Below are 12,893 nucleotides of genomic sequence, written 5' to 3' on the forward strand. Positions count from 1 at the left end.
ATTTTCCCTTTGTTTCGTTTATTTTACGCATTCTCCTCTGTGGATTGAAAGAGGACCAAGAGGTAGAGCCCGGCAAGAGCTCAGAGTAAAATTAGCAGGGCCCGTGGCTCAGTGGGAGGAGCACGGGCTTGGGAGTCAGAGGTCACGGGTTCTAATCCCGGCTCCGCCACTTGTCAGCTATGTGACCTTGGGCAAGTCACTTAACTTCTCTGTGCCTCAGTTCCCTCATCTGTAAAATGGGGATGAAGTCTGTGAGCCCTATGTGGGACAAGCTGATTGCCTTGTATCTCCCCCAGCGCTTAGAAAAGTGCTCACCACATAGTAAGCGCTTAACAAATACCACCATTATTATCTTGGGTCCAGGGCCGAGTTAACGGGGCCCTGCTGTACTTTATATTAACGTCTGTCCCTCTAGACTGGAAATTCGCAGTAGGCAGGGAATGTGTCTGTTATATTGCCACGCTGTACTCTCCCAAGCACTTAGTCCAATGCTCTGCACACAGGATGGGCTCAATCAATTCTACTCTTTGATTACGCTTCTTTCCTGAATTAGAGTGAAAGCTTTAATGTGGGAAAGGAATATGTCATGTCTTGATTTTGTACTTTACAATCAGTGGTACTTATTGGGGACTTACGGTGTGAAGAGCACTGTAGAGAAACAGTGTAACGTAGTGCGGCGTGGCTCAGTGGAAAGAGCCCGGGCTTTGGAGTCAGAGGTCATGAGTTCGAATCCCGGCCCCGCCACTTGTCAGCCGTGTGACTGTGGGCAAGTCACTTCACTTCTCTGTGCCTCAGTGACCTCATCTGTAAAATGGGGATGAAGACCGGGAGCCCCACGTGGGACAACCTGATTCCCTTGTGTCTACCCCAGCGCTTAGAACAATGCTCGGCACATAGTAAGCGCTTAATAAATGCCAACATTATTATTATTAGTGGACAGAGCACGGGTCTGGGAGTCAAAAGGTCACGGGTTGTAATCCCGGCTCCACCACTCGTCTGCTGTGTGACCTTGAGCACGTCGCTTCACTTCTCCGTGCCTAAATTACCTCATCTGTAAAATGGGGATTGAAGACCGTGAGCCCCACGTGGGACAGGGACTTTTTTCAACTTGATTTGCTTGTATCCAACCCTGCGCTTAGTACAGTGCCTAGTAAGCACTTTTAAAATACCATCATCATTACCTGAGTTCTAATCCCAACTCTGCCACTCGTTTGCGGTGTGATCTTGGGCAGGTCACTTCACTTATCTGTGCCTCAGTTACCTCATCTGTAAAATGGGGATTAAGAGCGTGAGCCCTATGTGGGACAGGGACTGTATCCAACCCAATTACCTTGTATCCGCCCCAGTTCCTGGCACAAGGTAAGCACTTAAATACCACGGTTATTGTTATTACTAAGCACTTGGAGAAGTACAGTACAACAGAGTTGGTAGACACATTCCCTGCCCATAACAAGCATAAGTGCCTAATATAGTGCCCTTTACCAAGTGGGTGCTCAAGAAATGCCAGTAGAGCTACTTCCAAGCCCTTGACAATCGGATCAGGTGTGGAGGAGTTTACCCGGTGGACCCTTCCGATTCAAGTCCCAAATCTTCCTGCTGCCCTCATCCCCAGCCACCTGCAAGGTTGTACCTGCAGCTGCTGCAAGCTATTCTACCGCACGAAAGCCCTTTTTTGAAACCCATCTAAGCCTCCCTACTTCCAATCACGCCTACCACCTCCAGTGTTCCTCTGGCCTGAGAAGTAACTGCAATGACCGGCTGCCAGCCTCGCTGGGAGAGACCGAGAGCTGCTCCTCCCCGCTTCTCCAGCCCTCCTTCTCCTCCGCTTTCAGTCCTCCTCCTTCTCCGGCCCTCCTCCTCTTCCACCAGTCCTCCTCCTCCAGCTCTCCCCTCCCGGATGCCAGTCAGGGCTGGGGAGGAACATCCCGAAGCAGCGCCTTCCCATCAGGTCAGAGGCCGGCTTGCTTCCATCGCCAGGACCATCTGGGCAGTGACACCACCACCAGGCTGCCCTGGTTCTCCACTTGCTTCACTTGAGTGCTTTTTGGCCTCATCTCTCTTGTCCCGTTATTCTGGATATCGAGAGAGCTTGCCGGGCCAATGTTTCCTATCCACTTCTCTCTCAGCCCCAGCGACAGTCATGTTTCTGTTCTATTGCTGCGTTGTACTCTCCTAAGCACTTAATACAGCGCCCTGCAGAAAGTGCTCAATAAATGTGACCGATGGACAATTCTTCTAGCCTTAGCTTGGTGCACCGGGCTGTGAAGCGAAGGGAAGGGATGCTTACTTGAAACGCTTCTGCTTTCAAGTAGTAAAAGAAAGAGGAAATAGAACTCAGATTTCTGAAATGGGAATTAGAAGCAGCAAGGCCGAGTGGATAGGGCACACGCCTGGGAGTTGGAGGACCTGGGTTCTAATCCTGACTCCACCGCTTGCCAGCTGTGTGTCCTTGGGCAAGTCACTTAATTTGTCTTTGTCTCCGTTACCTCATCTGTTAAATGGGGATTAGGACTGTGAGCCTCATGCGGGACATGGACTAAATCTAATCTGATTATTTTGTATCTACCCCAGAGCTTAGAACACCTTGCATGTGGTAAGTGCTTAACAAATGCCACTAAAAAAAAAAAAAAAAGAGTAACTTCTGCCCCAGAGGTGGCAGAATCCTTTGGACATTTGATATTCACCCCACCCCCAGCACCAAAACACTTATCTACATTATCTTTAAATTGTGTGCTATTATTTATAATTTATATTCATATTACTCATGTTAATATGTCCGTTTCCCCCTCTAGACTGTAAGCTGTTGTATAGAGTTTAGTTATAGATAGGGGTCTGAACATAGTAAGCACTCAATAAATACCATTGGTTGATAGAACCAAAGGCATTATGGTTTAGATTTAAAAATTTAGATATAGACTAAAAGCATAATTATATTAATCAGGAAAACAGCTACAATTCTAACAAAATTTAGCAATAACCTGAGACTGATTCTGTGACTTCCCTCTGCTCAACCTCCCCTGTCTCCTTTAAGACTGAGGAGTTGCACATGAATCTGGACCCTTTAAGCACAAGATATTCACCCTCCCCCACCATATTTATGTCCTTATCTGTAATCTAACACTTGTTTCTCCCCCTACACTTCAAGATCCTTCTTTTTCTTTTAAGAAAAATGATCTTTGTGAAGCTCTTACTATGGGCCAGGCACTATAATAAACCCTGGAGTAGATACAAGCTTATCAGGTTGGACACAGTCCCTATACCAAATGGGGCTCACAGTCTAAATCTCCATTTTACAGATGAGGTAACTGAAGCTCAGAGAAGTGATTTGCCCAAGGTCACACAGTAGACAAGTGGTGGAGTCAGGATTAGAATCCAGGCCCTTCTGACTCCCAGGGCTGTGTTCTATCCACTAGATCACACTGCTTCTCTCCTCCGAGAGGCTTTCCCCAAGACCCCTTTTCTCTTCTCCCACTCCTCTATCACCCTGACTTCCTTCGTTCATCTCCGCCTCTCAGCCGCACAGTACTTATGTGCATATCTGTAATTTATTTATATCGTGCGTCTCTCCCCACCCCACCAGATGTAAGCTTGCTGTGGGCAGGGAATGTGTCTGTGTATTGCTGTATTATACTCTCCCAAGCGCTTAGTACCGTGCTCTGCAAACAGTAAGCACTCAATAAATACGATTGAATGAATCAATGAATCAAAGAATGAATTCTCTCTAGACGGTTCCCACAGTAGCCATGAGCCCTGAGGCAAATGGGGAGCCAGGAAGCACCCAAGCCTCTGCTCCCAGGCAACCAGTCTGCTGGGACCATGGCCTTGCTCTAACCTGCTGTGACTGAGGCTTGGGTGAAGCTCAGCTTTCACACTGCCAAGCTTAATGCTGGGCATAAAGACTGTAAGCTTATTGTGGGCAGGGAATGTGTCTGTTCATTGGTATAGCGTACTCTCCCAAGTGCTTGGTAAAGTGCTGTGCACACAGTAAGCGCTCAATAAATACGATCGGCGTGAACATTGTGCTCTTCCAAGAGCTAGGTACGGTGCTCTGCATATAGTAAGTGTTCAGTAAATACCACTGATTGACTGACTGGTCCTCAGATTGTGAACCCCACCCAGGAACTAGGGTGACAGCTAAATCCCACCTGGGTTTTCTGTCCCAGGCTGCTCTGCACACAGTAAGCACTAGGGAAAGTGAGTCTTTGATTCTTGGGGTTCTTGGAAGCTGTAGAGAACCCAGGTGTGGCCAAGAATAGGCACTAGGACCAGAGACACCCATCTCCTCCCCTTCTCCACCCCCATCCCCTAAGAGGCAGCCTGCTTTGGTCCTGGGTTTTCCCAGTGAAATGTCAATATGAGGCATCATATGTCATCTCAAACTGTGTCTGACCTGATTATCGTGTATCCAAGAATTATTGGAGAAGCAGTATGACCTCCTGGAAAGGGCATGAACCTGAAAGTCAGTGGACCTAGGTTCTAATTCCAGCTCTGCCAATTGCTTACTGAGACACCCTGGGCAAGTCACTTGTTTTTACCTCTGTTTTCTCAACTGAAAAATGGGGATTCAATACCTGCTCTCCCTCCTACTTAGAGACTGTGAGCCCCATGTGAAACAGGGACTGTGTCTGATCTGATTAACTTGTACCTACCCCAGCTCTCAGAACAGTGCTTGACATATAGTAAGCATTTAACATACCACAAAATAATATTATTATTCTAAATGCTTTGTACAGTGGTAGTCAATATTGTGTACTAAGCATTCGAGCAGACATTCTCTGCCCACAATGAGCTTACAGTCGACGGAGAGACAGACATTAATATAAATAAATGTGCTAGGCTCATAATAAGTGCTGGGGTAGATACAAGATAATCAAACTGGATGTCCCTGTCCCAAATGGGACTCACAGTCTAAATAGGAGGGAGTAAGATTTAAATCCCCATTTTACAGAGGAAGAAACTGAAGCACAGAGAGTTTAAGGGCTTAAGCTTAATTTTGGCACATAGCACTTAAATACCATTATTATTATCATTACAGGCAGCAGGATGAGTTAGTTTGTTCTAAGTTCCAAAAGGGTTAAGAATTTTAAAGGTCTCACCTGATTTTCTAAATCTTTGCCAGGATTTGGAACCAGAAGGAAGACAGCTGATTAATCATCTCTCAAACACCTGCCTTAGTTTTGGTCATTTATTTTTCAAAGAGGCAATCAGAACATGTCAGAAAAACTGCATGCCAGGTTTGCCTTAGAGTGATCAATTAGCACTGAAGTTACCCAATTCACTCTCACAAGTTGGTCCAAGCAGCAAAGGATTTCACAGTGACATGCCCAAAACTAGAGCCTTGGGATCATTCAACCCAAACTGTGAAAACCCAGTAAGTAGATGTCCGTGATTTTTCAGAACTAAAAGAAAAAAGGATTCACAAATTGGTGTCGGGAAAAGTTTTAAATAAGTTTTACAAGACATCAGTCATAAGATTGGGTATTTGATATCTGTCCCACCTCCAACCCCACAGCACTTATGTACATATTTTTAAATTGTTATTTATATTAACGTCTGTCTCCACCTTTAGACTATATGCTTGTTTTGGACAGGTGGGAAAGGTGAGCTTAACTGAATGAACTGGGAGAGACTAGAAATTTAGAGCAGGAAGCTGGTAACTGGTGGTAAGGGAGATTATCAGCAGGGGATGGAAAACAGAATGTAGTTTGCAGAGTCAAGTGCCCTCTAGGCTTGAATTAGTTTTCATATTCTAAGGCCACCAGCAAGGATCGGATAAATGACCATACACTCAAGGAGCCAAGTACATACATGTGCACACACTCGGAAAGGAGCCAAGTATGTACACACAGACATACACACAAGTGTACATACCAGAGGAGCCAAGTATGCACACACATCAAGTACACACTTACACACACACACACACGTGTGCACATCTGGTTCTGAGTCAGAGCCAATAGAGAACAATGACACCCACAAACGTGGATGCAGAGGAACAGATGAACAAAGAGTACAGGAAGGTGAAAGGCATCTTGGAAGCTGAGGAAACTCTGGAGTGACTATTGGCTGCCTCGGAAGGTCTGCGGAAGATAGATGACGGCCTTAACTGAAAGAGGCACAGGTATGCTAGAGTAAATCCTGACTTTTTCAGGCCTGTTAGGTCTCGGGTATTTTTCTGAAGAAGCTAAATGTGAGGATGATGAAGCAACGCTTTAGCAATTTATGGGCTCATCTGTCTCCGGAAGGGGGCATACCTTTGAGGCTGTCTAAAATTCCTATTCCTTAAGCAGTGCTTTGGTTTTGATTCAAAAAAAGAACCCTGAGCAGTCGACTTCTAGATCCAAATCCAAGTCTGGCTGTCAGCGGAGGTAGGGGTTGAGATTTCTTAACAGGGTGGTCAGTCACCCAGCTTTATAATGAACAGTCTGTTTTTTAGCTGGTTATGGGCCCTGCCTCCGTGCCCTTTGCTCTAGGATTGGGCCTCTCTCTCTGCCACAGTAGAAACACAGCGCTGGGGTACATATGGATCTGGGAGGGAGGAAGGAAATGAAGAGGCTCTGGGGTCTGGGGAGGTGGGGACTGCCATCTCCCCAAAGAGAAACTCTCTAGGGTCGCACAGAATGGGCTTAATTCTGCACAGCTATATGCCTAATGTAACATTTGACATCACGAATGCCTCCTCACCCCAATTTGTGAGGGCATCAGGGCCACCTTACTCCTCAACAGTCAGCCACTAATTGTATTTATTGAGCGCTTGTGGGCAGACCACTGTACTAAGTGCTTGGGAGAGTATAATAATATAACAGACACCTGCCCGGCCCACAGTGAGATTACAGCCTAGAGGGGCAGGAATAAAAGCAGAGTAAACACACAATTCACTCCCCCTCATTTATTCTCTCCTTAGCTGAGGGCATTGCTCTTTTGCTTTATGGGCAGGAATCATGTCTGCTAATTCTGTTGTACTCTCCCAAGAGTTTAGTACAGTGCTCTGCACATAGTAAGCACTTAATAGATACCACTGATTGAAAGTGACAACGCTGATTGAACAAGTTTGTGTGTTTTGCACCTCTCCCGCAACAGAGGACAGGGCACTGTTCTCTTAAATTTGAATAGGAAGATGACAAAGGTCTAGACTATAGTTTCCCATAATGAGAGCACTTTAGGTTTTTACTTCTAGGATTAGGACACCCCATAAATTCGATTTCATTTTTACACTCCTTGAGGGTGAGATTGTGTCTGTCTCCTCTGTACTCTCCCAAGCACTTGGTACAGTACTCTGCACAGAGTAAGTACTCAGTCAATACCATCAGTGGATTGAATCTTCATCCTTTTCTCTCACCATGAAGGGTTTCTTTTTAAAGGGAGCAAGAGCTCACAGGAAGAACTTGGAAAACAAGCAATGGTCCTTGCAATCGTGGACCCAAGTAACAGCCAGTGTCTGCTGACCCATTCATGGCAGTAATGTCAAAAATTGAGTCAGTCAGACTTCACTTTGTGTAGATGAAGGGCAAGGATCCTGCTCTGGCGCTATCTGGTTCCTCTCAAAATGGGAAGAGAAAGTGGAGGAGGACCTGAAGGACTTGCTTTTGCCCAAGTTAATCAATCTCTGGATTTGCCTTTGAAGCCACTGGGCAGAGAAGTGGTGTCAAGTGGTGGTGGGTTTTTTTTTTTTTGAGATTTTTAAAAAGAAACCATTATCAGTGTAAACAACAAAACTGATTCATATTTTGCAAAACGTGCCACAACTAAAACTCACTGTTATCCAACAGGATAATTAAAGGATTCTGTTCCCGGCTATTCAACTTTATTTAAAACTTTCCTGTGCCCCAAGAATCCTCATCCCGCCTTGACTGCTACATCTGGCACCTTGCCTCCTGTCTCTCTCAACTCCAGTCCATACTTCACTCTGCTGTGCTGATAATTTTTCTTAAAAAAAAAGTTCAGTTCGTGCTTCTCCACTAAATCAAGAATCTCCAGTGGTTACCCATCCACCTTCACTTCAAACTCTTTACCATTGGCTTCAGAGACTCAGATCAGTTTGCCCCCTCCTACCTCACCTCACTGATGAATTACCACAGCCCAGCCCATGCGCTTCGCTCCTCTTCTGCCAGCTTGCTCACTGTGCCCCAATCTCGTCTCTCTCACCATCAACCCCTTTCCCCTATCTTCCCTCTCTTTATACATCTGACAACCAGTCTAACGTCACTAAGGCCACATCTCCTCCAAGAGCCCTTCCCTGATTAGTCCCTCTTATCCCCAGCTCCCTCTCTCTTTTGCGTTGTCTCTGCACTTGGATCTGTGACCTTTGGTCATTTAGTATTCGCCCCACCCTCAACACCACAGCACTTATGTAAATATCTCCCAGGTACTTAGTAGAGTGATCTGCACCCAGTAAGCGCTCAAAAAATGCTACTGATTGACAGATCATCTGTAAAATGGGAGTTCAATGCCTCCTCTCCTCCCCTTAGACTGTGAGCCCCATGTGGGACAGGGACTGTGTCCCACTCGATTACCCTGTATCTACCCCAGTGCTTGGCCCACGGTAAGAGCTAAGCAAACACCACATTTATTATTATTGCTGGAAACCATCCCTAGAGAATGTAAGAATGCCCACCCGGGCATGGCCCATTGTACATAATAATTAAGGAAAGCGGGGAGGCAAGCACACCACTTTTCCCCACCACATACATCACAGGCACAGTAGGTGTGGGAGGGGAGACGCTTGTTTATCCCAGACATTTCCGGGACTGGAGTCCCAAGTCTCAACCTTGAACTCTCAGTGCACTCAAGAGTCCAGAAAGCCGGCAAAGGGGTGAGTGTCTGCTCCACTTGTGAGAGGCCTCACGAAGCCAATTGCCTCGGCTGCAGCCCAGTGACGCCGCAGGCCCAAGCGGACTTCGTTCCATGTAGCGCTAACTCGGGATCTCGGGCACGCTTGAAGAACGGGCCCTTGGGTAAATTTGTCTCTCCGGCCGGGTTAGGAGAGGTCTTTTCCGCCTTACTTTCCAAACTCATCCCTCCATCAGCCTTTTAAAGCCACCCTTATTTTGTATTTCCTTCCTCCCCCGTGAACTCAGCTCCTGGAAAATTCAGAACAGGGTTCCTGTTCTGATGGGATGGAGTGGAGACGGGGGAGGAAATTAATCTTGAATTTGAGACTCATCTCCCAGTCAAGACCCCGGCGCTCTGCCTAACCTGCTGTTACTAAGGGCTACCTCCAAAAACTGTCACCTAGCTGTTCCTAAATTTAGTTTTCATTTTGCTTTTGTTTTCATTACAGTCGTCTTTAGCTGCCTCCCACTCCGACAAATTCCCTAGCGAGAGCGTGTCAAGACAAGCCGTGTCTTGTTACCGTGCAGTCACAATACCTCATACCCTCCTCCACCCCAAGGACAAAAGCTTGGAAATGCCTCTTTGATTTCCAAAGCTGCAGTTGTTTTTGTGTGGCCGCAGGAGGAGCGGCTTAGCATTTTTTGGTAGCCTGTGCTAATTATGTGGCATGCTTTAGAAGAGGCCTGGAGATTGCAGCTCTTAGGGAGAAAATGGAGAAAATGTCCCTGCTATGAAAGAGCAATCGATATTGAAAAAAAATTCCTGTTCTGGGCTCTTTTGATCACATGCAGCCAGCCCGCCTACCTAGGCACAAACCTCCTGGCTTTCCACCTTCAGCCCCACAGCATTTATGTACAGATTTGTAATTTATTGCAATTTCTATCTCTTGCTCTAGGCCGAAAACTCTTTGTGGGCAGGGAACGTGTCTGCACGAGTCTATATGGACTCTGGCAAGCGCTTAGTACACAGTACACAGTAAGCGCTCCATAAATGCGACTGAGAGCTGCAGTAGTGCTAAAAAAAAAACTTTGATACAAAACACGAGCTAGAAAGGGTAAGGGTTGAGGTATATGAGATATATATATATATATATAGTATAACACTGTAGAGCTCAGTCTTTTTTCCCTTACTTTCCCTATTTACCCATCAGCATTTTTTTCCTTCCTCTCAAGTAAAAAGCATTCCTTTTTTTCCTTCCTCTCAAGTGAACTCGGCAGAAGTTGGCTTACTCCACAGCTCACTAAGGCTAGTACTTTTTTTATGGTATTTGTGTGTTTACTATGGCCAGGCACTGTATTAAATGCTGGGGTAGATACAAGCTAATCAGCCCATGTCCCACAGGGGGCTCACACTCTTTATCCCTATTTTACAGATGAGGTAACTGAGGCGCAGAGACGTTAAGTGACTCGCCCAAGGTCACACAGCCAACAAGCAGCAGAGTCAGAATTAGAATCTAGGTCCATCTGGCTCCCAGGCCCTGGCTTCTCTAGGCTCTTGCTTACAACTTGAGGATATTCTGACATATTGGAGAAGCAGCGTGGCCTCGAGAAGAGAGCATGGGTGAGGGAGTCAGAAGGACCTGAGTTCTGATCCTGTCTCTGCCATTGTCGCAAATCACTCAACTTCTTTGTGCCTATTACTTCATCTGTAAAATGGGGATTAAGATGGGAGCCTTGTTGGGCATGGACTGTGTCCAAAATAATCTTGTATCTACCCTAGTGCTTAGTACAATGGCTGGCACATAGTAAGTGTTCAACAAATACCGCAAAAAAAAGGCTTCCAAAACTGATAAAATTATCTAACAAAGTTGGAGAGGACAGGGATTGTAGATTAATGGAATATTATAATCTGTACCTAAAAGGTACTTCAGTAATATGTTGGAATAATAGTCTAGTTCTTTCAGTAAATGTGTTACTTGTTTCTCATGTGAAATACAGCTAAAATAGAGGACACCAAAAAGACTCGGGTTTAGTACTGAGGTCTTCTTTTGGAAATGTGCTCTTTAAGAAATATGAGATGCACTCACATCATCTCAGTCAACTGTGAATTTGGGACATTTACTACGAACTCTGCTTTCAAGTAAATAAGTTGAAATATGGCCTGGGGGAAAGAGCACAGGCCTGGAAGTCAGAGGACTTGGGTTCTAATGCAAGCTCTATCGCTTGTCTGCTGTGCAACCTAGAAAAAGTCACAACTTCTCTGTGCCTCAGTTATTTCATCTGTACAATGAGGATTAAAACTGTGAGCACCATGTGGGACAGGGGCTGTTGTACAATCTGATTAGCTCGTATCTACCCCACCACTTAGTACAGTGCCTGCATATAGTAAATACTTAACAAATACCATTAAAAAAATAGATTGCCATCATTTATACTTCCTCCCCTACAAACTTTGGTAATTTTGACTCCTCCATAAATATCTGTAGCTAAAAAAGTGAAAGATGCTGTTAGAACACTTGCCACTGTCCACGCTTAAGAACATGACCAGCTAGCACTCTTCCCAGAGACGCATTTTAGCAAAAACCTGGCCTACTGCCGTACACACTTAATCGGGAAAGTTTCAACAAGGGCCTATGGTTGATAGTAAGCGCATAAGAGAAAAAGAAAAACCCTCCTTATTGGAAATGACTGAGCAGCCACTGAAACTTTGGTCAAATGTAGCTCTTACCTGAATCATCTGTCAAGGAAATACTGGTAAAAGTGCTGTCTTCCTCCTCTTTGACCCCGTCCATCTTTTTCCACTTTCTCGGACTAGTTGTTGAGGAGTGAGGGGGGTAAACTAGGAGAGAGCTCCTCACAGTGCATGTGACTGTTCTTGTTAAATCATTAATGAGCAAGTGCAACCTGCAAATGGTACCACCTGATCTTGCCAGTAACCACTGGCTTTTTTTTTTTCATCTCTTTATGAGCTCTTTCCTGAGCCCTGATTCTGAAACGGAAACCGTTGAAGCCCCAGGTTGAAGAGTTTCAAGCCACCCCACTAGATAACTGCTCCTTGAGCATTTAGTATTTCTAGCTACCAGCGTTTTGACTCTCAGCAGTCTTCTGTGCTTGGGGTCCACCTTGGAGAGGAGAGTGGATTGCGTGGCAAACAAATGCCTTAGGAGATCATTTGTTCGGGATAGGCAAGGGGTAACTTTTGAGATAAGATTTAGTGTAGGGAGGGTCATCACCAAGGAAAATGTAGCACTTTTTTTTATCTGACCTTGAGCAAGAAAACAGTAACAGTTTGTCGTCTGTTTCCTTGCTCTGTTCTATTTCCTTGCTCCGTTCTACTTTCACTCCAGCTGCGGTATTTCAGTCGGACTCAGAAGATGTGCAGTCAAGGGGCTGACTGATGTGGGAGGAAGGGGTAGGCAGGATGGGGAGGAGCAAGAGTACTGCATACTTCATCACAGCCAGCTGCACGGAGTTACATGCTGTGCTTTCTTGCAGGCTTTCTTGCTTAGGTCCAGGTTATAATAGTAATAAAGGTGATGATATTTGTTAAATGCTATGTGCCAGGCATTGTACTAAGTATTGGGGTGGATACAGGCAAATCAGGTTCAACACAGTCCCTGTCCCACGTGGGGCTCCCAGTATAGTTCCCACTTTACAGATGAGGTCCCTGAGGCACGGAGAAGTGAAGTGACTTGCTCAAAGTCGCACAGCAAAGTGGCAGAGCTCCCAGGCCCGTGCTCTATCCACTACGCCACGCTGCTTCTCTGACTATTATCTGCAGGCACCCAATCTTCTACGTGCTTACAAGGCTAGAGCACAGGCCTAAGAGTCAGAAGGCCCTGGGTTCTAATTCTGGTCTGCTCCTTGTCTGCTGTGTGACCTTGGGCAAATCACAAAACTTTGTGCCTGTTGCTCATCTGGAAAATGGGGATTAAGACTGTGAGCGCCATGTGGGACGTGGACTGTGTCCAAGCTAATTATCTTCTACTTACCCCAGTGCTTAGTTCAGTGCGTGACATATAGTAAGTGTTTAATAATCAAATCAATAGAGCCCTGCACATTCAGCTTCTTGAAAAATTGCATACTGCCCCTTGCAAGCTACAGCCAACTTTAAATAGCCAT

General features: G+C 45.7%; 1 protein-coding gene across 1 annotated transcript in view; it reads right to left on the reverse strand.

The window, feature by feature from the left end:
- The window catches only part of SCOC (short coiled-coil protein), a 33,617-nt gene extending 21,983 nt beyond the window's left edge, over window positions 1-11,634 (reverse strand). Inside the window, exon 1 of the mRNA XM_029076697.2 lies at window positions 11,500-11,634. Within this exon, the coding sequence (XP_028932530.1) occupies window positions 11,500-11,563 (64 nt within the window). The 5' untranslated portion in view covers window positions 11,564-11,634. The remainder of the gene's footprint in view (window positions 1-11,499) is intronic.
- Window positions 11,635-12,893: the final 1,259 nt, after the last annotated feature.

This window comes from Ornithorhynchus anatinus, chromosome 12 (genome assembly GCF_004115215.2).
Source record: "Ornithorhynchus anatinus isolate Pmale09 chromosome 12, mOrnAna1.pri.v4, whole genome shotgun sequence".
Classification (NCBI taxonomy): Eukaryota; Metazoa; Chordata; class Mammalia; order Monotremata; family Ornithorhynchidae; genus Ornithorhynchus; species Ornithorhynchus anatinus.